This window comes from Channa argus, chromosome 14 (genome assembly GCF_033026475.1).
Source record: "Channa argus isolate prfri chromosome 14, Channa argus male v1.0, whole genome shotgun sequence".
NCBI lineage: Eukaryota > Metazoa > Chordata > Actinopteri > Anabantiformes > Channidae > Channa > Channa argus.
The window spans coordinates 509680-535275 of NC_090210.1; the positions used below are offsets into that span (position 1 = coordinate 509680).

General features: G+C 38.1%; 1 protein-coding gene across 1 annotated transcript in view; it reads left to right on the forward strand.

Moving 5' to 3' along the window:
• Positions 1–15656, forward strand: part of large1 (LARGE xylosyl- and glucuronyltransferase 1) — a 129022-nt gene extending 113366 nt beyond the window's left edge. The window contains exons 11-15 of the mRNA XM_067474409.1: positions 3219–3382; positions 7736–8014; positions 9086–9232; positions 9700–9895; positions 13946–15656. Coding sequence (XP_067330510.1) covers positions 3219–3382; positions 7736–8014; positions 9086–9232; positions 9700–9895; positions 13946–14143 — 984 coding nt within the window. The 3' untranslated portion in view covers positions 14144–15656. The remainder of the gene's footprint in view (positions 1–3218; positions 3383–7735; positions 8015–9085; positions 9233–9699; positions 9896–13945) is intronic.
• The last annotated feature ends 9940 nt before the right edge of the window (positions 15657–25596 follow it).

A 25596-nucleotide genomic window follows, 5' to 3' on the forward strand; every position in this document is an offset into this window, starting at 1 on the left:
ACTTGAATTTAAATCAAGTTAGAAAGACCTGAAAATGCTGCCATCCGTTCATGCAGAGGTTGTGTTGCAGTATTAACACGTTGCTTTTAGAATTTGCTCACGTTGTGCAGAAGGCTCAGCAAACCCTGTATCACTGTTTCTTTGTCATTAGCAACTGATACGATCTTTATTCTATTTCTGTGACATTGTAGCCTCCACTCATTAAGAACTTCTTTTGGTTCTAGTTTAGGTAGTAGATGTAAATGTCTGCTTCTATCTGAAAAACTCCTACAGATGACATCAGTCAGAGGTACCTTCAGTTCAAATTATTAGTGGGAGAGCTGTAAGCACAGCTCTCACACTTATGAGATCCTTTTCTTTATTATTATTATTATTTCGCCGTTTTTCGGTCACTATCTCCTCCTAGACGGTTTGTCGTAGAAACTTCGTTCCACTTCCTAAACGTAGGTCTCTTTTAGGAGATCTATGCTATTACTTTTCTCATTAATAACTTTTATACTTTTTATTATATTTCACTTTTTATGAACTTTTTTTCCCATAGAAAATGAATGGAAGGCACTTAAAATTTCCCTTCAACTTGCCACTTTTCATCTGCCTCTTGTGTCGTCATACTTTGGAGTAGAAACTTCATTTAAACTTTATACGGGTCTAGTCCCTTTCAACTTTTTCTGGGTGGATCAGCTTCTTTCTATCTTTTATACTTTTTGAATAATCGCAGTTTTAGTTTTAGGCAACTTTTGGAGCTTTTTCAACTTTTCCATTAGTGTGTATTGCGGAATGTTGGAGCAGCTAGAGTGGGTGACATCACACGCACTCTAACTTTTCAGCTTCCACTTTTAGCAACTTTTTTCCTTCTTTTCCTTCTTTCCTTCAGTCAACTTTAATCTTACATAAACAAACTATACATCAGAATGTAGGTATTTTTGTCTTCTTTCAGTAAATGTAACTCTCATAGTGACAGGACTGACGGTTCTTTCTCCAAGTGTCCAGAAGCAGAGAGAGTGCCGTCAAAACTCCCATTGGAGCCCATTATAACAGAGGTTCTTAAATTCTAATCAAATCACAAACGGGGGGCTGTTTTAAAATCGCCACCACGCCTTCATTTTATGGAGTATCTTCAAATAAAGTACATCAGTGTGTTCATTGAAGCCTTTTGTCACTCACAGTTTTTGAATTGTTTCGATAGGACTAATACTTTTTCATATTTTGAGCATTTTGCGAGGCATAGTCTCAGCACTTTTCCAGCCTGCCTTTGCATTTGGCTCACATGACTCAGCAGGCGGGCAGCAGTCATTGTCATGGTAACGGACACAGCTGCATGACGTCATGTAATCAGCCTCAGAGCTGTGTCCACACACTTTACCTGAGTTTTTCTCCCTCAACAGACACAGTGGAGACACACACAGAAAACACACCCTCACAGACAGGAAATACCCTTTCAAAATAAAAGCCTTTCATAATACTTTATCCACTTTTTAGCATTTAAATGCTAAAATGACTTTGTGGTGAAGTTTCCCTACACACACACCCTCACAGATAGGAAAAACACTTTCAAAATAAAAGCCTTTCATAATATTTTATCCACTTTTTAGCATTTAAATGCTAAAATGACTTTGTGGTGAAGTTTCCCTACACACACACCCTCACAGACAGGAAACACACTTTCAAAATAAAAGCCTTTTATCATTCTTATTTTAATTATTTAGCATTTAAATGCTAAAATGAGTTTGTTTTGAAGTCTCCCTACAGTGGACACACAAACTACCACACAGACACAGACAGGAAACACACTTTCAAATTAAAAGCTCTTTTCAACTTTTTTTTCTCAACAGTTTTTCAGCATTAAAATGGTTCCTTCATTTCTAAGTAGTTACTTCTAGCTTTTTTCTTTACACTTTAATAGCAACTTTTTTACTTTGCTTCTTTTTTTGTTTCTTTTAACTTTGGGAATATTTACCTTTTCCTTTGTTTCTTACTACTTCTTTCCACTTTTGTTAATCAAGTTGTTGCTTTTTCACTTCTTCCTTTACACTTTTAATAGCAACTTTTTTACTTTGCTTCTTTCTTTGTTTCTTTTAACTTTGGGAATATTTACCTTTTCCTTTGTTTCTTACTACTTCTTTCAACTTTTGTTAATCAAGTTGTTGCTTTTTCACTTCTTACTTTTTTCTTTACACTTTCAATAGCAACTTTTTACTTTGCTTCTTTTTCTGTTTCTTTACACTTTAAATATCACCTTTTTAGCTATTTACTTCCTCCATTGTTACTTTCTACTTTTTTTCTTTTCTGAATTCAACTTTTCTTGGTATTTTGGATTTTTTCTTTTATTGTCATCTTCTTTCTTTCTCTTTTTGTTCGTATTTATCTCTCTTCAGCGTTTGCGGCTTTGAACGTGCAAACGCCTCTGCTCTCAGCAGCTTCTGAGCGGTCGGCCTCTACCGGGCGACTTAACAGCTCTCCCACGTAATTTCCTTGGAAATTGCCTTTTCTAGTTTTATCTTGTTGCTCACACTACGGAGTTTGTAATTATGGTCAACCTGCTTTTCCAGAGCTTTTCCAGATAATATCATCTGAACTCCTAATGATGACCCTTTCATGTGATGTCATCCGGAAGAACTTTTTACCTAGAAGCAGAGGTGTTTTAAGATAGGGAAGTCAGTTTAAAAGCATTAATGTACATTTATACCTTAAAGTAAAACCATAGAAAGCTATTGAAAATTGAAATTGACATTTAAAAAAGGAGTCATCCAGTGATTAAGTTTCAGTGTTTCAAACGGTTTATAGGAACATGGATATGTTGTCACAGCTGTTGACCATTTCATCATGTATGCTATAGTATACATACAGTAATACAGTAAAACAAACAGATTTGAAAGTCTAGAAGCTGTGCTATGCCACATGTTCAGAGGTATTTGACATATGCAAACAATTCTTATTCTGTGACAACTTGTACCTGCAGTCTACAGTCTGAGGAGATAAATGTGGCAAACATGAGATCAGAATGGCTTACTTCATCTTGAATACATACACTAGTTTTGTTTGATATATGTATAATTGTTTTGACATTTTTTATCATAGTACAGAGTTCATACAGCCAGTGCTACTGCACTCTACAATGCAACGCAACCAAAGTCAATAGCGGTGTTTTTAAGGGGGTTACCAACCTAATGGCCCACACATTGTCTGACTATTGGTGTCCCTCTCCTCTTTGTTTGCAGCTCCAGAAGACTTTATCAGAACTAGACGAAGACGATCCTTGCTACGAGTTTCGTCGTGAGCGATTTACTGTACATCGGACACACCTCTACTTCCTTCACTACGAGTATAAACCCAGCTCTGACAATACTGATGTCACTCTGGTCGCCCAGCTCTCTATGGACAGGTAATGCTCTACACCTACAGCAGCAAAAGTCAGTCTGCTCTGAAGATGGTCAATTTCTACAAGTTTTACCACTTCCTATATGTACACTGAGTGGAGACCATTCTGTTCTGAGACCAACTGTTACACAGTGGTGCTTTGCAGATTCTTTGATTGTATGTATGTTCAGCTTTCAGACTTCCAGTTCAAAATTTTTTAACTTGGATAATGTTAGGAGAAAGGAAATTTGTTTACTTACAGAGTGGCCTAACACTGAGACACCGTCTACATAGAAATGCCGTAAAATTGTCCCTTTGGACTAGTTCAGCAACTATGGGATGGTGTTTCTATCAAAGTTGAAATTACAAAATATTCAAGATTCAATATTAGAAAACAGCAGGTGCACATATTTATTTACCACATAAAAATAACAACTAAAAAATTTCTCATTGACATAATTCAAAGGGATGGCCATTACATTCAATGATCCAGGAGAAGCCTGTGTTTCTGTGTTGAGGATTACTGAGGACATCACTGAAAGACCATTGTGAACAGGAAATTTACAATGAAGTGCATCTAATGCAGAGAATTCGCAGTTCTATTCTCTCAGTCATGACACAAAAATTTGTATCTTTGTAGGCACATCCTCAACCACTCACCATAAAATTGCTTCAAGGAGAAATTGTGAAAGTGCTTTTTTATTCGCACTCATTGTATTGCTGTTATTGGGTTGTCTGTGGAGCACAGAGAGAATGATTGTGCTTTCAGTAGCTATGTTAAATGTTTTCTCTACATGCATTTATATTTTCCTTTTAACATTCTTTTCCATCCACATTCAAGATTCAAGATTTAAATTGTATTCATACAGAGAGAAGAGGCTTTGCATTATTATGGCTACTGTCTACTCATATGAAAGAACAAAAGAAGCACGCCCAGATTAAGAACCACACCAACAGAAAAGCAAAAGGTTTTAAAATTTCATCAGTAAGAACAAAGAAAATCTAAGCTAAATAACTACTCTTTACAATAAATAGCTGGGCAATGAGTGAATGAACAGTGATAATGGGATGATATAAATATTGATAATGGTCAGAAGTTGGATGTGAGTATAAATGATGAAATGATTCACAGTTAACAGTCAAGATAAAGTGTATGCTACATGTCGAACTGTCCACCAAAACCATTAAAACCACCAGGTGGTATTAACATTGTACCTGACTGAAGAAGCTGCTTGGAAGTAACGAAATGTTTCTAACCAAGAAGACAGAAGTCCAGTTGACATGATTCAATCTTCTGATAGCCAAACCTGTATGAATGAGAAACACCACCGTATCTTCCGCTTATCCAGAGTCAGGTCATAGTGTCAGCAGGTTAAGTAGGGCTTTGCAGACGTCCCAGAAAAGAATTCCAGCTCCTCTGGCTTAGTTCCAAGCAGTGTTTAATTTTAATTTCAAGGGCTTCAGTGAGTTTAGGATTAAATGCTACAATAATTTAACAACCAGCATGCTGCAGTGTAACAGTCATTAGGCTCAAGTCAGGCTCTGCCATGCAGTTACACTGCTGACATGTACACACTAGGTCAACTGCTGTTCCATTTTTCCCTGTATTCTGCATAATGCTGAAGCAGTGCTGCTTTACTTTTTCCTTCACCTTTTCAAATGGTGGAAATGGTTTGTTGGCATTAGCATAGGTCAGCTGTACGTTTTACAAAAGATAGCATTCCCAAAGTTCCATTCCCAACATCACCAATGTTGTGCGACCTAATTTTAACATAATAATTAACTTGCTAATTTATCTAACATGTATCGTGTGTGTTTTACGCAGGACAGATGTAATTATGGAAAAGTGATTTACAAAATAATTATGAAAAACATTTTATCACAATGCAAATAGTCTTGCATTCAATATCCGCAGGGATTTATCTGCAGAAAATGATTATGATTACATGAGTTAATTCAATTAATACTGATATATCAGTGTGTTACCAATATTTCACAGGTAACAGGCTGAGCTTGTTTAAATTACTTTATCTACAGGTAGATAGTTGATCTCATCCCACTTTGATCTGAGAGTGTAAACTGGGGTCGATGACGACCCACACAAAACTTTAGCCAGATGTCCCTGTGCATTAGTTGTCATGCCACGAAAATGAAAGCAAGGCATTAGTGGAACCTCCCGGCTCCATCACCATGAAAAATGATATGGCTACACCAGTAAAGATAATGCCTGAATTTTTTTTAAAATTAGGATTAAGGTGTGGAGCATTTAAGAATTACATAATTACAAGAAAAATTACAGCTTCAAATAGTCATAATTTAAATTAAAGAAATCCTGCCTTCAGTGGCTTTATGTCTGTGTTTGATAATGTCACCAGTGTTATTTTGTGTGTTGTTGCAATAAATGCAGTTTATAATTGAGAATGATTTGACTTTGCTAAAGCTAGGTTGAGTAAGTTTTTTAAATATGTGTTCAGTAGAAATATGTTCCAAAATGTATTTTATTGTAGAGACATTTTATCGATGCTTCCTGTGATGTCACTCACTGAACAGTGCTGGCAACAGGGCAAAGATATTATCTTCTGTTGTATTTTCAAGCAAGGCTCATTGTTCTATTCAGAACATTTTAATTATATCTGTTTTAATTAGTCATTTTTTTATGTTTGTTTTTATGTTTCTGGCTGTAGAAGTCGAGTCTGTAGGTGAAGTGTGTGTTATTAGACACAAGGTGAGGTTGGGTGGTGGTGGTTGAGCATTGGCTAAGGCTGCAGAGACTTTCAGCAACACATTTCCAACCAAGAAGAGAAAGTTCAGTTGACATGACTAACCACCAGAAAAGCAGACTGAGCAGCTGTATCTAGTAATAAACCCAAAAAAGCCTAAAACAACCAGCACATGAGCACAATCTCTCATAGCAGGTTGTTCAATAGCCTCGTTTGACCTAACACTACATGCTGGTGGAATACTAACACAAAACTACTAGTATTATGAATACTAATAATTTTAGTTTGTTGTGTTTTATAGGAGATACATTTATTTCTTTCTTTCTCTCTGGAGCTGTTTTAGCTTCTTTCAAACCAATACATCTAAATAATTAGGTCTTTTTTTAAATAATTTACGTTTATAATTGCTATATCATGACTACATCATCTATTTTATCCAGAAAGATCCTGTTCAGATTAAATAGTCAAAAACCTGGGTCTGAGTTTATGTATGTAATTAAAATTATTTTTGTTCATTCCCTCTGTACAGATCAGTATAGTGAGCTGGAAATATGCATATCATGTTTTCTAGCTGATCTGCTTTGTCAACAGATTTTACTAAGGTTGTATTAACACCTACCATACCAACCAAATTTTCATGCAATCTGATACAGATGTCATCCACAGAGGAAGCTTTCTGGGGGCTTATTCATACTTTCCTTGTTTCCATTTCTGTATTCACGGCATAAAATGTGTCTTTAAGTGTCTGACCGGACTTTCCACAGAGCCAGCATGCAGCCTAAACATTTGTGTCAACACAGACTGTCCACAGCCCTAGTTAACCAACTGCACATTTAACAAATAGAAGGTACTTTATGTTCACTTCAACCTCATTCACACGGTTCACCTACTGTTCAAATTTCTTCCCTTTTTCATGTTGTTCGGTCACACACAGGAACATTGTGGGATCAATGAAGTCTTAAAGTCTTATCTTAATTCTTTATGCTATTGCTACTGTCCAGAGCTGTTTGCAGGTTCAGATCTGTCAGAGGTTAGTATGAACCACGATTAATTATGTTGGTGTATTTACAGTGTACTTTTTTGTTGTAATGGTGCAATTACAATGGTGCAACAGATGTACTATCAGTAGTAACTTTCTGGTAGTTCAGTTACATACATATTTGCATAGTAATTCAAGTTTTTGTGTAATTAACTACTAAAACTACAAACAGATATCAGTTTTTTAGGACAGGTTTAGTTCTTAGGGGGGTTTCAGGAAACTGGATGATCAGCTCAGCTGTGAGAATTTTGTATATTTGCAGTACACTTATTTATTTATATATATTTTTGTTATAAAATCCAATCATGGACATTGTCAGTTTCAACATTTTGGTAGTTTGAAGTACATTTTCTAGGACACAAATCTAATATGAGGAACCTATTGTCTTTGCAAAACTGTGGAACACACTGCATAAGTGTAATGGTTCTTTTGTTTCTCACTTTTATTGTGTGTCATTGCAGGGCTCTGTACTCCACTTCAAGTCTTTCAGAGTGAATAAATAAAGGACATTCTGTCTTATTTTCTATTATTTCTTTATTTACAAGAGACTATGTTTATTAAGGGTCTTTTGATTTAGTGTAGAATAGTAATAGTTGTTGATGTGTCTCACACTCTGCAGGCTCCAAATGTTGGAGGCTATCTGTAAGCACTGGGAAGGCCCTATCAGCCTAGCCCTCTACCTGTCTGATGCTGAGGCTCAACAGTTCCTGCGCTACGCTCAGGGCTCTGAGGTGCTGATGAGCCGCGGTAATGTAGGTTATCACATCGTCTACAAAGAGGGACAGTTCTACCCAGTTAATCTCCTACGTAATGTGGCCATGCAACAGGTCAACACACCCTACATGTTCCTGTCAGACATTGACTTCCTGCCTATGTACGGCCTCTACGAGTACCTCAGGTAGGATCTGAGTTGAGCCGAAATCATACTTCTCTGTCGATACACATAAACATGTTCACACGTTTCTTTTATACTTCCATGGTAGACGTACGTGTCCACAAGAGGGCAGTATAGCGTTTACCACACCGCATCTGTTCTACAAGTTACAACACTCAGTGTCTGTAAAGATAAACACATATTTCAATGATAAAATGGACATGATGAATTTTTTCCAAACCTTTGCAAAAATTTGGTTCTTTGGCAGGATGCTAGGCTGAGGTGTGGTCTACTGACCTGAATTTCACAGAAGAGAGAGTAGAGAGCACAAAATTACAATTACAAGAAAGCATGTGAAGCCTCTGGAGTTTTTTGCATTCATTGCTCAAATAAGGAAGTGATGTATTTGATAGACATATAGATCTACAATGTGCTGTCCTTTTGTGAATTGTGTTTTTTGTACAATGTGAAGTACACTATGCTATCAAACCCAGCCTTTTCTTATTTTCCTTTTTGGAAACTTTTTGGAAATTCCTAAGTTGAAATACACAACTCAAAACACAGTGAAAACAAAATAAATACACTAAAGACTGGATAAAGCACCAATACAACAATAGGTTTTTTTAAACAGCATAAATATTATATAAAATCAGTGTGAACATCTACAAAGGTATGAATGGTTACATTTCTTATTATACTTTTTTTCCCGGTTCTATTCCTGTTTTGATCCAACATTATCCAGTCAGCTTGTTGGACGCACATCTCCCACAATGTGTCGTTGAGATCTAGGAGGCGTGTTTATCAGGGGATCCTCTGCGACCTATGGTTAAACATAATGACCGTCTCTGCGTAGGTCTGTGTCGACTTTTACATGTATTGACGGAGAAGCAGAAATCGGTCTTTACCAGGCTGATAGTTTTGTCTGATACCTTGAAATTAAGCATTTCACACAAGGCAGTTTGTTTTTGCCTGTTCCTGACTCCTCCATTAGTTGACACAGAGAACATGCTTTTGAGTCTTATGCTAACTTGATTTCCAGGACACTGTAAGGACACTGCAGCTTTAAGTAAATAATGTACCTGTGTATGCCTGTAGGAAATCAGTGGTGCAGCTAGACATGGCCAACACCAAGAAAGCTCTGGTGGTTCCAGCCTTTGAGACGCTACGATATCGCCTCTCTTACCCAAAATCTAAGGCTGAGCTGCTGTCTCAGCTGGACATGGGTACACTCTTCACCTTCAGGTGAACCAGTCATACTTAAGTCTTTAAATTGTCATTACTTAAGATGTCAACACTTCTACAGCTCTTTTCATTTCCTCATCAATGGTAGTCTAAATCAGTAATATAGACTCATCCATATTTCACTTATCTGTCCTAAACTAGCAAATAATATTTAGAAAAGATTAAAATGATGGGGTGTGCACATTAGGATGAATATTTAATTCATTGGGGTCCTACTGAAAACTTTAATATATAATAACCAAGTATATAATTTTAAAAATGTATATTAAATTGGTGTGAAAGCTATCACAGCTCATCCACCCAAAGGTCAGCTCTGTAAAAACAGATTGGTTTAGCAGTGTCATAGTTCCTAAAACAGTAATTCAGCCTTTTGAATTGGTCAATAATCGAAAAATCAGCTAGGATACAGAATCTGTAAATCAAACTTTCCCCAACAATAGTTTGATGAAAGCCTTTTCTCCTGCTAGGTATCATGTGTGGACTAAAGGCCATGCACCAACTAACTTTGCCAAATGGCGGACTGCCACCACACCCTACAGGGTACAGTGGGAGGCTGACTTTGAACCCTATGTCATGGTGAGAAGGGACTGTCCTGAGTATGACCGTCGCTTTGTGGGCTTTGGCTGGAACAAAGTTGCTCACATCATGGAGTTGGATGCACAGGTAACACCTCCATGTAATCCTGTTTTTTTCTAGGTATCTGTCTCATCTGGTGTGTGTCAAAATTAAATTAAAACTTATATTTTTCTTAGAAATAAATTGTGCATCTTGTGCAACATCTACTTCAGCAAAATCTATAATGACATAATCCATAACTGAGCAGGATATGTTCAACAAAGATTTGAAAGTACCTTTCAGAGTGAGAGTAAAATTTACCTCAGAAATATGATAAATAAACTAGTTCATATTTCCACAAGGGTCTGTGTGACATATATTTTGCTGTCTGCCCAAGTCCATGAGAGTCCGTAGATGTCCACTTTCGGTTCAAACTTTTAGTTGATGATGGGTGTTGAAATGCTCACCCCCTATAAATTCAATATGCAGATTTTTCGTAACCAGGTTACTAGGTGCCTTTAAATTGTTCCCAGAACTTTATCAAACAGACATTTTTACTAATAAGTGACAGTGTAACAACTGTTATCATGGTAACTGTATAGCCTACAGCAAACATGGTGACAGCTGTTGCTTCAACATGTCCTCTATGAGTGGGGGAATTTTGTTCAGGTTAATAGTTCTTTTGTCTGCAGGCAGAATTGTGATATTTTAATTCTTGCAAAGGGCGTTCAGTGGGTGGTGGAAGTTGAGCATTGACTAATGCTGCAGTAAAGCACTAAACTCCTTGCTGGATATGGCACTGACCCACTGGGTCAGACATGTAGAAGACAACTGGGTGAAGTTTAAGATCCAGGAAGTACAAGCTTTTACAGACCACATAAATGTAGTGGACATTAAATACGCCAGGGAGGACACCAAGGACAACAATTCAATTCAATTCAATTCAACTTTATTCCGTAAAGTGCCCTCAGATTACTTTGTTGTGAATTGGCGCTATATAAATAAAGTCAAGATTATAAAGATGTATAAAGAGAACCCAACAATTCCCCCTGGAGCAAGCCATAGCCAACAGTGGAGAGGAAAAACTCCCTTTAACAGAAGAAACCTCCAGCAGAACCAGTCTCAGGGTGGACGGCCATCTGCCTCGACCGGTTGAGGTGAGTGGAAAGTGGAGAGAGAAAAGAACAGAGCAACAAAAAGCAACAACAAAACATCAGGCAGATTGTTAGGACCAGTAGCTGCACGCTGGAAGACACAGCTTCAAAGCCGGGGACACCTGCAGAAAGGGACAGAAAGAGGGGGACAGAGGAGGACAAAGGCAACTACGGGAGAGAACACACAGAGTTAATAATATAGTGGTGACAATTGCAGGGTGAGAGGAGAGGAGAGATGGTCAAGAAGAGGAAAGGAGCTCAGTGCATTGGGGGGTGGGTCCCACAGCAGTCTAAGCCTATAGCAGCATAACTATAACTGACTATATGCTTTATTAAAGAGGAAGGTTTTAAGCCTAGACTTAAAAGTAGAGAGGGTGTCTGCTTCCCGAATCTGAACTGGGAGCTGGTTCCACAAGAGAGGAGCTTGATAGCTAAAGGCTCTACCTCTCGTTCTACTTTTGGAAATTCTGGGAACCACAAGTAGGCCTGCATTCTGAGAGCGAAGTGGTCTACTGGGATGATATGGTGCTATGAGGTCTTCTATATATGATGGAGCCTGACCATTCAGAGCTTTATATGTAAGAAGCAGGGTTTTAAATTCTATTCTAAATGTAATGGGAAGCCAATGGAGAGAAGCTAGTGAAGGTGAAATATGAAGAGGTAACAAATGCATGGACCTTTTTTTCGGCATCACTTTGAGACAGGATGTTCCTAATTTTCGCAATGTTCCGTAGGTGGAAGAAGGCTGTTCTAGAGATTTGTTTTATATGTGAGGTAAAGGACAAATCCTGGTCAAAAATAACTCCAAGGTTCCTTGCAGTAGTACTGGAGGCCAGACTTATGCCATCTAGAGTAACAATATGGTTTGACATCATGTCTCTGAGATTTTTGGGCCCAAATACTATGACTTCAGTTTTGTCTGAGTTTAGAAGTAAAACATCTTCTGGTTGCATAGATAAATATAGCTGGGTATCATCAGCATAGCAGTGGAAATTTATGTTTTTAGTGTTTTCTAATAATGTTGCCTAAAGGAGACATATATAAAGTAAAAAGTATTGGTCCACAGAGCCTTGTGGAACTCCATAGCTAACCTTTGTGTGCATGGAGGATTCATCATTAACATGAACAAATTGAAATCTATCAGATAGATAAGATTTAAACCAACCTAGTGCAGTTCCTTTAATCCCAATTTCATGTTCTAATCTCTGTAATAAAATGTTATGATCAAAGGTATCGAATGCCGCACTAAGATCTAACAGAACAACAGACTGCACTTCCTGGAATGTGGAGTTGGCGTAGGGACCTGTTTCAATCTAGAAATAGAAATCTACAGAAAACCCACGCACACAGGATGAAAGACAGAACAGAGACTTAGAGTTAAAAGAAAAACCTGGGAATTCCTTACTTGGCTGAAATGTCAGAGAAGCGGGAAAGGATATTCAGAAAATACCAAATACCTGTTCACTTTGAACCCACTAACATATTCAGACAGACTTGTCCACATAATAGACCAGACACTAAGAGCAACATACTGTAGATTATGCAGTCCAATCCAATGAAGAGCGAACTTTGCATTGAAGAGAGCAAACCGCCCATACATAAGGGCAGACTATTGGCCCAGCACAGAAGAAGCAACACCTCAGGACCAGACTCAGCAGTGAAAGAACACCGAAAGGACAGAGATAGATTCTAGGAGAAAGAAGTATGATATGTTCACATAGAGAATCCTTTTCTAAACATAGAAGGAGGCCTCAGGCACAGTCTGTCTTCCATTTTCTATCTCCAGGAAGTTTTAAGACCACTTCATACATCCACCAACTACTCCACTCTCACACACTCTGTAATAAGGGCGGTTCTTCCTTATTGAGCCTCTTTCTGACATGCACTGGAATCCTGACTTTTTTTAGAAGCAGGTGTATGTGGTAGAGCAAATGTCAGAGTGAGACGCTGGCGGCATTATTCGGACTTTACCCATTGAGCCTGCTACTGTAATGTCTGTATTATGTGTGTGAGCTTTCACAATGTCCCAATGACATGCTGCCAAAATTATCAGGACTTGATCCTTCGTGCCCCCTAGTGCAAATGTCCGTATTATGTGAGTGAGGTTGTGCATGTAAGGGCAGGGCTTAGCGCTGCCACCTCACAGCTAGAAAGTTGGGCCTTCATGCCCCAGGCCTGGCATTTCTATGTGGAGTTTGCATGCTCTCCGCGTGCTTGTGTGGGTTTCCTCTGGGTGCTCCGATTTTGTCCCACAGTCTAAAAACATGCACATTTGGTTAATTGGTGAATCCAAAATTGGTCTGAAGTGTATGTCTTTCTGTGGCTCTGGGATAGACTGTTTGACCAGGATGTTCCCCGCCTCTTGCCTTACCACATTTCTCCGTTCCAAATCATCAGGAGGATTAAAAGCGAGCAAGTGGGCATGTTAATAATGTTTCACTCAACTGCCACTGTGAAAGTCAGGATTCAAGTGTGTGTCAGAAAGAGGCTCAATAAGGAAGAACCGCCCAGTGATTGAACCTTTTTATATTAGATGCATCCATCTGATGTGCTGTAAAAAAAGACAGTTTCCCACAGATTAAGTTTTATATCAAATTGTGCCTACTTTGCACGGTGATCGCAAACGGAATCTAGCACATTTGGATGCTTTGCATTTGGGCGATCTCCAGCTGTGAATTACTGTACATGTCTGAAAGTTGACTCCGGACAATGTCCAAGGCAGAATTCATGTGTGAAACAGGCTTTGGATGTAAATTGTGCATCGCCATTCAGCCTAAAAATACCAAGATATTCCTTTTTGTCCATATCTACCTGCCTTAATAGATGTCAGCTGATCAAAGTGGTGCAGCTACAGTGTGAAATAAAAGAAAGATGAATTTCACTACAATGGATCAAGTGAATGTTGATTTGGCACTGGTTTTTACACGGAATGTTATAACAAGACTGTTAATTAGTATCAATTAGCAGCTGAAACTGAAAGCTCTTCTTCCTCTTGTCTTTACAGGAGTATGAGTTTGTGGTTCTGCCCAATGCCTACATGATCCACATGCCTCATGCGCCCAGCTTTGACATCACCAAGTTCCGCTCCAATAAGCAGTACCGGGTCTGCCTCAAAACCCTAAAGGAGGAATTTCAGCAGAACATGTCGCGACGATATGGCTTTGCTGCCCTTAAGTACATGACGGCTGAGAACAACAGCTAGCCACCACTTCAGACCCTCACACCCCAGGCTCTGAACAACTGATAGCTTCAGAGCATGGGGAGTGAGAAAAGGAAGGCCTATATGAGGCCACCAGGACACTTTAAGACTTCAGTCCTTCAAACATTGTTAGAACATTGAACCCTCAATGTTGGACTGGAAGGGTCTACATGTTCATACTTTGTCCTCTGCTGTAGAGAGAGAATATAATCCAGGAGAAGTTCACTTCGGCCAGGATATTAAAGCAGTGAAAGATGACATTGTTCCCCAGCTGTGTGGGCCCAGAGTTCGAGCTGTGAATTCTATCAGGCAGTAAGCGGAGGAAAGCAGGCATTCAGCCTTGCCATATTTGTAAGGCCAGCCACAGAGTTGTGCTTGTGGGCTATGTGTAACACTAAGTATGTATGCGTGTTTCTGTACATGTAAGTAGATACGATGTATGCACGTGTGTGTGTGTGTGCGTGTGTGTGTTTTCTCCTAGAATGGCGCTTAGCAAAAAGCTTGAAGTGACAAAAAAGTGGGGGAAAAAACAGCGGCAGTTTGACTGACAGAACACCCCAACTCAAATGCAAATTATCATCAGGCAGCGCGATAACACAAAACTCTAAACATATCCACACAGAAATCTCATCGTGATGAGTTGACATGCATTCAGATAGTGTAGAGGACAGCCGACTATCTGCTGCTGCTTAGTTAGTTTCATAGCTGATACAGATCACAATAAATCCGCCTTCTCATATGACAGGTGAAGTGAAATGCAATGACTGGTGGATGTCCACATGGGTGATATTCAGGTTATCTCCACATTACTCTAAACATGCTGCTAGCAAATGTTTCTGTTGTTGTGACTGCAGAATCTGGCAGCAACTGGTGCATTGGACTTTTATATTTCAAATTGATGCCAGTGCACTCTGCATACACACCTGCTAAAAATCCCATTTCAAGGTAAACACGCATCACTGAAATCACTGTTTACATTTCTGTCCAACCAGTATTATTTATCAATGTATTTACACAGTACACACAGGGAGGCTTAGTGAAGCCACCATATCTCCACGGTTTGGAGGAATTAAGGAAGACAGAAAGCAGCATAAAACTGAAAACAATTTATTGTTTACTGTAAGGCAAATTTATGCGTCTCAAAGACAGACGTAAGGTTTAAAATTGTCCTCTGCTGTAGTAATTTACCACTTTTAACGCAGACAGCTTGTTTTTTGTGACACAACATGGCATGTGATTACGGTATACTACCTTTTACTACTTAAGAGACATCCATGTGGCTACAGAAGTCTAGGCCAGCACCAGCTGCCCATTCTTTGTCTGTGGAAAGACAGATATGCTGCTGAGTACCACTTGCTACCTGTGCAAATTCAGCGGGAGCCCACCAAATGTGAAATACACTGAAAGAGTTCAGCTACACTTAGCAGAAAACCATTTTGATTTCACTGGAAACTGAAGCAGAAAGTCTGTTTACTACTGGAAATGGAGAAATTATAAATTAAAAACAGAAAAGCCAGAGTGTCTTGTTTTTTCAACAGGTAACTGTGTGTTTAACATAATGTGTAACATAAGTTATCGTGATCATATTAATTGATATTAATAATGAAGCAGAAAGTCAGTTTACTGTAAGGGGATGAATGAATTTATTAAGTAAAAAGAGCAAAAGTTGGGGTTTCCCGATTATTAACAATTTGTCTTTACGACGCTATGTAAGTCAGTAAGACCGAATAAAACATTTAAAAATGGGGCGACTGTGGCTCAGGAGGTAGAGCAGTCGTCCATCAACCACTTCTTGATCGCCAGCTCCTATGACATGACGTGTTGCTTAGTTGCTCTCGGTGAGTAGGCCAGCAGCAAAGTAGATCCCCCATCAATCTGTGAGTGTGTGTGTGATTGCAAATAGGTATATGAGAAGCAGTGAAAAGCACTTACCAATAGGTATAAAAGCACTATGTGCAGACCATTTACAATTTACCAGGATAGTTGGTGTTTACCAGTGGTAGATAGTCAGAAAACAACTGTTCATTGAAAGTATAGCAATTTAAATAACATTCACACCCCCAGAAATGCAGCTTTACTAGAGACAAACTACAGGTAAATACATTGTAGTAATATGTGTGAATGCCCCTGTATTAAAGAAAACTAATAGAGTTCAGGCTTCACTCAAAAATTTTATTAAGAGCCAAATGCTTTCTAAAAATTACATTGTTTATGTTGGAAAAGAAAGGAATATTTTTGGTGTTTTGATTACATATAGATATGTTGTTCTTTAAAACAAATAAATCACATTTATCTACACAACCAAATCTGCCTAACATGAGTTAAAAAGGAAATTAAATTATATATATAAATTATATATATATATATATATATATATATATATATATATATATATATATATATATATATATATATATATATATATATATATATATATATATATATATATATTGCCTCCAGCCTGAGATGAGCTCAAATATAATTTTTCTCTAACTAAACCAAGAGCCGTGAGAGCTAAAGCATAATAATAATAATAAAGAATAATATAGTTAATAATAATAAAGAAATAAATAATAAAGCACACTTCTTTGCCTTGCTCTTCATAAAAGCTAGAATTTACTATTGGTCTTTGTGAGACAGTGCCTGACATCTGATGTGTTTGAGGAGACAGATCTGGGGCTGGTCTGAGAATGGCATCAGGCAGCATATAAAATATAGGAAAATGTAAATCAATATTAAAATTTATATGGTGTATATGTATACACACAGGTTATATCCCTTATGATGATAAATGATTTTTGCCCCTACAAATGTATATGTGTTTGCGTTCGCATAGGAATGTAATGTATTAAAAGACAGTACAGTAGTCTCCAAACCATCAAAACACCAAAAGAAAGAATGAGAATGTATGCTATTGTCAAAATAAAATTGTCTCATCAGCCTCTTAGTCATGCAGTTTGCACTGTGAACAGGAGCTAGAAAAAAAACAAACACGTCTAGTGGGGAGGTAGGTTTCTATTCTCAGCTGACTGCAGTTTTACACAAATCAGTGCTTGTCTTCTGCAAGCAGAAACTCAGTAAATCTGCATCTTGACCAACTCCTAAATTAATCTGCGCTATTGCAGATAGTCACTCTCTTTTTGAGTCAAGTTTCAACAGCTAACCAGTATGTTGGTTTTTATTTTTTTTATTTAAGTATGAGATGAGAAGATGGAGGCGAGAATAAACTGTTTGAATTCATATATACATGCAATGACCTCACACTTGAGAGGTGTGAATTGCAGTGACTATGGTCTCCATGGTTACCTATCAAGACTTAATTTAGAATTAGCCTTATAAAAAAAAGACTGAAGTACATGTTGGATGAACAGTAGCCTATAAATTAAGTGTGGAAAAGTAGTAGTTTAATCCAGCTGATAGACTGGAAGAAACAATCAGAAAAAAGGGGTGACAGCACGAACTGTCCAAATAAATAAAATATTCAGTGAAAAGTGATTTTTACAGGCCAATTTGGGTTTTAGTTTTTGTCAGACTTTGGGTGAGTTTTGATTATGCATGCATTGTCTTAAGACCTTTATTTTTCTTTCACCCAAAACTCCTGCTGCTGTCTGAAGTAGAGTTGCTGTAAAAAGCTGGCTAGTTTGTTAATAGCTGATCTACCACCAAATGTGAACACAGACCAGGTCCCATGATAAATAAAGGAATTTAGCATATACACAGGTGAATCATGTATTCAGTAAACATAAAATAAAAATAGCCTGATGCACATCAGCAGTAGTGGTAGGGGGTTGTGGTACTATAGCCAACAGCCGACAGCAACACTGTATTGAAAGTTTTTGCTTGTTCAGGTCAAATGTGTAGTTGGACATTTTCAGGAGGGGAATAATTTGTTATTGCATAGAAAAATCAGTATGGTCAGTGTGGATATTAAAGATGGAAAGTATAGCACAGGACCTTTGCTGTGTGTCATACCCTCCAGTGTTTTTTGTCTGCTCCCACAGATCTAACTAAAGATAGAAATATCCTAAAAAAAAATACTAACTGTAATAAATCTGTTTTAGTATGTGAGGAGAGAAAAAAGTGATCAAATATGAAAAATACTTTAAAGTCAAAGGATTATATCAGAGTCCAACTTGGGTATGGAAGAGCTACAACCCTCAATGTCACCATTATTGCTACAGCCTACATGTACATGTTTATAGGTAAATAAATTAGGTATAATTTCATTCATTTTAAAAAAAATGTTGTAGTCGGATATAATCCAAACATCAAATATGTTTCCTACAAAGCAAATTCGCTATTCCAGCCTAGTTGCTTAGAAACATTTTAGTAGACAGGGTAATGGAAACAACATAACAACACAGTGCATTCCGGCTGCAATGGCACCAGTGGGTTACCGCAAACGGAGCGGAAAAGCAGTTTGAATGCCTACATCTAAATTTAAACATATGCAGGATATGTTCACAGAACTTTGCGCATATGTTGCATGGGTCCTCATAGATGTTTATGTGTACCTACGGAGAAGCATAATTTTGCCATTACAGGCCGTAGCTTGTCACTTACTCTTGCTCTTTTTTGTTACTCTGGCCTCTAGTTTAATGAAATTTTAGTGCAGGCCAATAACACTATAAGCAGTGTATGTGAGAAATTGTACCATTCTTCAGTTTGGTAAAGTAATGATGTAATTAAAATTAAGAAGAAACAAGCTAATATTGTCTGTTTTTAAACCTAGTGAATTAATGTTTATATTAGCTAACCAAAGCTGCCACATGATAGAAAGTTGAGGAATATCTTCACTCACTTATAGTTGAGTTTCTGCCAACAAAGAGAAATCAAGACACTGTGCAAATTGTCAGTAGAAGAAGAATGCACTGATCTGCAAATAATTTCAAACCTATATTTGCTTGTAAACGGTACAGAGACAACATATCAAAAGTTTAAACTAAGAAATTTGGTTCCTTTTTGAAAGATTTTTAATTTTTAAATTTGATGCTAGCAAGACATAATAAAAAAAGTTTTGGGAATTTTTTGAAAATCACGGATGCTGTGTCTTCCATGCATTAATGCACACAGCATGAGCACCCTAAATATATGTGAAGGCTCCATTAATGCAACATTGTTTGTTGGAATAGTAGCTATCAGGAAGGTAGAGCGGTTGTCCACCAATTTTGCAGTTGTTGGTTCAATCCCCGGCTCCTCCAGTCACGTGTCCTTGAGCAAGACACCGAATCCAATCTTAGTTGCACCTAGTGAGTGTTGGCCACCTGCATATCTCCCCCATTGGTGTATGAGTGTGTGTGTGATTGTAAGTGCGAATGGGTGAATAAGAAGCAGTGTAAAGTTCTTTGAGTACCAATAGGTAGAAAAACACTATATAAGTGCAGATCATTTAACATAACAAGATCTTACTCAGGAAAAGCTGTGCTTATTTTATTAACACATAAAATTCTGCTGGCATCAAATTTAAAATGAGCAATTATTTTTACATAGTATGTTGTGTTTGTATTATTTACGATCCAAACTAAGGATTTCTTAGCCACTATAACATGTTATAGTGTGAGTTTTAAACAAGGTTACTTAAATAAAGCACAAGGTTCCATTTATGTAATATTTTAGCTAAGTAGCTAACAGCTATTCATGATTAAGCACACACATGACTTTAAAACAAAAGTAATATCTTAGAGGATGTCACCCATGCTGCTTTTCCATAACAGCCAAGTCCACTGTCAGTATGAACATATATGCTAAAATAGCTGTCTTCCTTTCACTCTGTGCAGAGGGGAAAGAGTTCTAATTTCAGTGCAGTCATACCTGTCAATATCAAAGTTGACACACTCTGAAGAGTCACTTTTCACACATAGATTAATCATGTAGATAAACAGAGAGAGTAAAAACAAAAAATCCATTTATACATTTTTAAAACATGGCTGGATTGTCAAAAACCTCTCGCACCGAGTTTAGTCACTTATCTCTTTCCATGACTTACTCTATCCATGACAAATTTTCATGCAAGTTTACACAAATAGTGTGGTCTGATCTTGAATTGAATTCCCATTAATTTGAATGTTTCTTGAAAGACGAATTTGAAAGACGGTTTCTCCTTATCTTTAACACATTATAGCAAGTGTGTCATCTCAGATTTCCTGAGCATGAGCAGTAGGAAGGAATCAGTTAAACACTGATGATGTTCATATTATAACAGAGTTTGTAGAGAGACAGTCCCAACACATGAGTACACCCCCAGTCCCATCTCTCACTTTGAATGGAAAAGCTGCAGAAGGGCTTGGTGCAGTCATACAGATGTGTGTAGAAGTGTCTGATTGTACATGTCTGTTCAGTATGCAGGTGTAAAGAGGCTGTTCTAAATGTGTGTGTGGGTGTGTGAATGTGTGTATGCATGCGTGGGTCTTTTCAGGGCTGGGAGAAGCTGCAGTGTGTAAGTAGGACAGTGCTGACTGATGCTGCTACCTGAATAAAAGCAAAAGAGTCAAAAACTCTGCTTATATTGTTTCATCTTTTCATTTTCCATGAATATCAATTTAGCCCTGTGAACTTGGAGGGAAGAGAGATTCATGAAAGCGCACATTGTTACACTGCTCACACACAGCACACACCTGGTAGTACACCAGTTGTACTAGACTTGCAGGAATTCCCGAAAGCTTTTCAGCTTTTCAGGGCATTCTGACTAACTCAGTTTGCTTACTGAACAGAGCACATCTGTATAGAGTCATCATGTTTTTATATTACTAGAACAGAGAAATGATATGGTGGTATCATCATTGATACTTGCACATTGCTAACAGAGTAGCTGTGTTAGAAACAGGGCATAGGCAGCTTGAAAAACGTTTGAAGAGCAAGAATGGTTAAATGAAAGATGCTACTAAATTCCATCATTGCAATCTGCCATCGACAGAATTTATTCCAAATCCACGGTAAGATAATATGTGCTCTAATTGGTATTTTTAGACTTGACAGGAAAATAAGAGGAACTTGGGGGCAGTGTTTGCCTAAAGCTTAGAGAAGTAACCCTGTGGCCAGAAAGTTGCAGGTTCAATCCCTGGCAGGGTATAAATCTAGGTTGGGCAAGTGCCAGTCTCCTCCCTCATCGGCCCTTTTCCAAAGCTGCTAAGTGGATCAGGGATCAGGCTGTGGTTGTACTGGGCATCTCCCAGGTGTGAACGTCATCAGGGTGCTCCTGAAAAAGGGAGGAGGGCACACAGACACTAATAATGCCTGTATATTTGCTAATAATCAGAATCAAATGACATAATCCTTTTCAGGACCGATGCAAGGAACTGATCATGCAGGGGCTGAGACCTCTGATTATTCAGTTAATTATCTGTGATTTACCACAGTTCCTTGGAGATTTTTAGCATAAAGATGCATTTGCACTGCAACAACAACTTACAGCCATAATTTATGAATCATATAAAACGTGTGAAATTATTCCACTGCAAGAAAACAGGACGTTGTAAGCAGCACATTTTGATTAGTTAGATTTGCCTTCATATTTTCTCTGATGCTCAGCCTCAAAAGAGCCAAGACTTTATATACTGAGTGGGCTGACCTGACTAAATGAAATTACAGCAAGGAGAGTGGAGCACCCAGTTTATCAGTTCCCTGGTGTGTGACTGTCTCCAGTAGAGCCAACCTTTAACTTCCTTTAATGAAGGTCCCACAACACCATTTCTCTTATTAAAAGTTAAGGTGAAGCCACTCATTAATTTGATTTAAAATTGAATGCAAGAATTTTTTGCTAAGTTTAAAATAATAAATTCAGAGGAAGAAAGTCAGCCTTACAGTGATTTACTGTAGTGATCTATCCGCATCTACTCCTGTTTAACTCTGCTCATAAACTCTCTGACATAAAAAGCCTGTCATCCTGCTAAGAGAAAAGTTGAGAATGCAATGATTTGCAAATCATTTAAAACCTATTTCTGATTGTAAACAGTACAAAGACAAACATATTGAAACTCAGAAATAATTAATTTATAATTGTTTTTGTAGTTGTTAAAAGAAGGGGAGATGCTAAACCTTGTCCCAAAATTTTGTTTCTGCTATCAAATTCTAACTGAACAACAATGTTTCAAAAACACTTCTCAGTTTTAACATTTGATATGTTCTTTGTACGTTTTACTTTGGAGAAATTGTCAAATTAGACCCCACCCAACCTTGACCCAAGACTTGAAGACATATTTGCTGATCATTTGCGGATCTCTGACTGTTCCTGTTTCATTGTCTTTTCATTCCTGTCAGATTCTTGCAAAATAGCATAGCAAGGACAGTGCACAGACAAAACTAAATGTGTAGTATATATTATTATATTTGGTGAATAAGAGGACTTTTTGATTTATACCTGTTGATAAGCAATTTGCACTTGCTGGTGGATTCAAGGACATAAAACTGTAGAACTGAAAAAGGCAGATCCTCAACATCTGTGTGTTTCCCCCCTGTGCTGATATGCAACAAACGTATAAATAAAGAAATAAAAAAGTCGCATTACTTTGGGTGTTTGTCACCAACACACTCTGAAAAGGCTGAACTGAGCTGTGAATTGATTCAAGACAAAACACTGAATGCCTGTTACCTCCTGTCATCAAATGAAGGAAGCGGTGCTTGTGGACTAACAAGACCACAAAACCAGAACTTTGGGGAAACAGCAGACGTACGCATGAAGTATTTGTGTCTAATGTTTTAAATGATACCATACTTTACAGAATGCAATGAATGACATTTCAGTTGATGTTTTGAAAATGACTGTGTGATCCCAGCAAGAATTATGTCTCCATACTGACACCTAGTGATTATTATGGTTTTAGCTTAGGTTTAATATTTTATGATTAATCACAATAGAGGTTTACACCTGCAAACCACTATTTGATGTACATAAGGCCATAGCCCTTCAAGGTGCCCAGGATTTCTTTGCAGCCATCTGAAAGCATGTATCACTTTATCTGTGTTTGGAGCTGGAGTATGAGACTGTTGGATCACATCATTTTTTATAGTTGCCCTTATATGTTTTGCTTACAGGAAATAAATACACTGGAAACATTTTCCGGTAGTCTGCAGTATATTAAATGGTAAAAAATACATTGAGTAATCCTGTGAAATGAGTCAAACCTCCGGAGCATTAATGGTCATATCTATTTTGCTACCTTGCCTACTTTTTATGTTTTTTGCCTGTCATTAGTGACGCTGGCCAATACCATACATATACTATCTTGAGTCATATTTATCAACAAGCTGAGGTTTTAACGAAAATACTTGAGTCTGTACAAGAAAACAGGAGCTGCAGGGAAGTGAAGAAAAACAGAACAAACGCTCCATTTTAGAAAAAGTGAAATTGCTTCCGGAGAGAGACCAGCCCAGTGGAGGATATCAGTGAGCTGGAGGATAGGTAGCATACAATCGGCAGCAGAGGCAGCACAAGCCATGTCATGGCTGTCCACCACCCTCCCTGCCTCTCACTTGACGAATGTTTACAGATGGACCTGACAGAGGTAGGTATAGCTATGGTGGCATGAGACTGGATTCTGATTCCCAAGTGCAGTCTCCTCACGTACAGCTATAATGGAGATTGTCTGGAGTGAACCGATTGAAACAATCAATCACCATCTGTGGACCCTCCCCTGTCAACAGCACAGCCAAACAAATCTAACTAATCACATCTCCTGGAGTACGGGATCGCCAGTTCCTTCTGATGCACTCATCTGTGATAACTGTGGAGAGTGTCCACTCTCTCCACTCTCCACAGTTAACACAGTTGGAAAAGCAATACAAAAGAAAAAGAATCACATTCCACACATTCAAATCTACAAATCTTTATGAGAAGATATTTTATCTGTATTCAGTATTTGAGAAATTGCTTTGACATTTTTAAAATTGCTGCAAAGTTTTGTGAATAACTGCAGTGTGCACAGCTTGCTTTGCTTTGTTAGTGCTGTGGTTCTCAGGTATGAGTGAGAAAATGTTTTAATTTCTGCCCCACTGGAACAATGTCAACTATAATTTGGAGGCAACAAAAATGTCATCCTGGAAAATAGTCTCTAGTTTCAATATATATGAAAAATAGAATATGAGAATTCAATGCGGACAGACAATAAGAACACAACATCCTACCAAACAGCATAAGCTATCTCATTACCTGCTTTGCTACCACCTGAGCAGTGCCATGTTATCACATTTTGTACAGATCTGGCTAATCTTCCACTAACTCTGCTGATTGCAACATGGTTTGCTACCCAGTCAATATTAAAAGTTGTTTAATTCGGAGGAATACTACTACACACTGCTTTCTTGGCATTGTGAGCTGTGGATTTAACCAATATGACTGTTATTTTTAGGATGTAAGGAAGCTATGCATTAAATATTCACATTCCATTTGGCAGGGATAACTTGGGCAAACTATTTTCTGTACTCGTCTTAAGTGCCTCCCCGAGGGTAAAAATATGGGTGCAAAGGTCCTGTGAAGTACAGGAGGAAACCTTTTGATATGAGAGCATATGGGAAGTTTGGGCGACAGTGGAGTGGGAGGTAGAGCAGTCATCTACCAACCTCAGGGTTGCTGTTCCAATCCCCGGCTCCTCCCAACACATGTTGATGTGTCTTGAAGTAGGACACTGAACCCCAACACTGTCTTGGTGAGCGTTGGCCAGCTGCATAGAAGCTCCCCCTTCAGTGTTTACGTGTGAATCAACTGTTTTCTACGTCATATATCGATGGGAACAACAGCCCCGTTATTATCTCAGCGATCGCTGCCGCTGCTGCTGAATTATCTGTATTGCTGCTACTGCAGCTAATATTTTTCTATCTCCTTTTGGACATTTTCATCACATGATGACATACGGATCTGCACGTATCTCTCGCGGAGATGCGTCTACTATTGAGCCCTCTTTAGATGCTGTGATGGGTTGCTGTGCGCCGCGTAAAAAGAGACGCGTTGAGAAGCGTACGACTCCAATTGAGTTAAAGCGAGAACATCAGGGAATGCAGGGGTATGTTTACAATATTAAATACGATTCAGGGAATGTTGAGCTAAGTGTGGGTGAATGTATTGATGGAGATGATTGTTCATCATGCAGGCGTTTATCGGTAAAAGATTGGAGACGTGTATGTATGTAGTGTGTGTGTGTGTGTGTGTGTGTGTGGCAGTGCAAATGGGTAAAGAAGAAGCAGTGTAAAGTGCTTTGACTGCCAATAGATAGAGAAGCGCTATATAAGTGCAGAAAAGTTACCATATTAACTATTCAATCAAATAATGCCAATTATAATTCTAATTGACTTGTTTGGGCAGCAAGATTTACTGGGTTTTTTTTTTCATACCCATAACGACCTAAGTTTGTGTAGTAGTGTTTGCTGAACCCCTACGTAAGTCTTATTTGATCTCCTCACGTGTGTTAGAAGTACGTTTGATAAATTTTATTCATGAAAAAGAAATTAGGAAACTGAAATAAGGT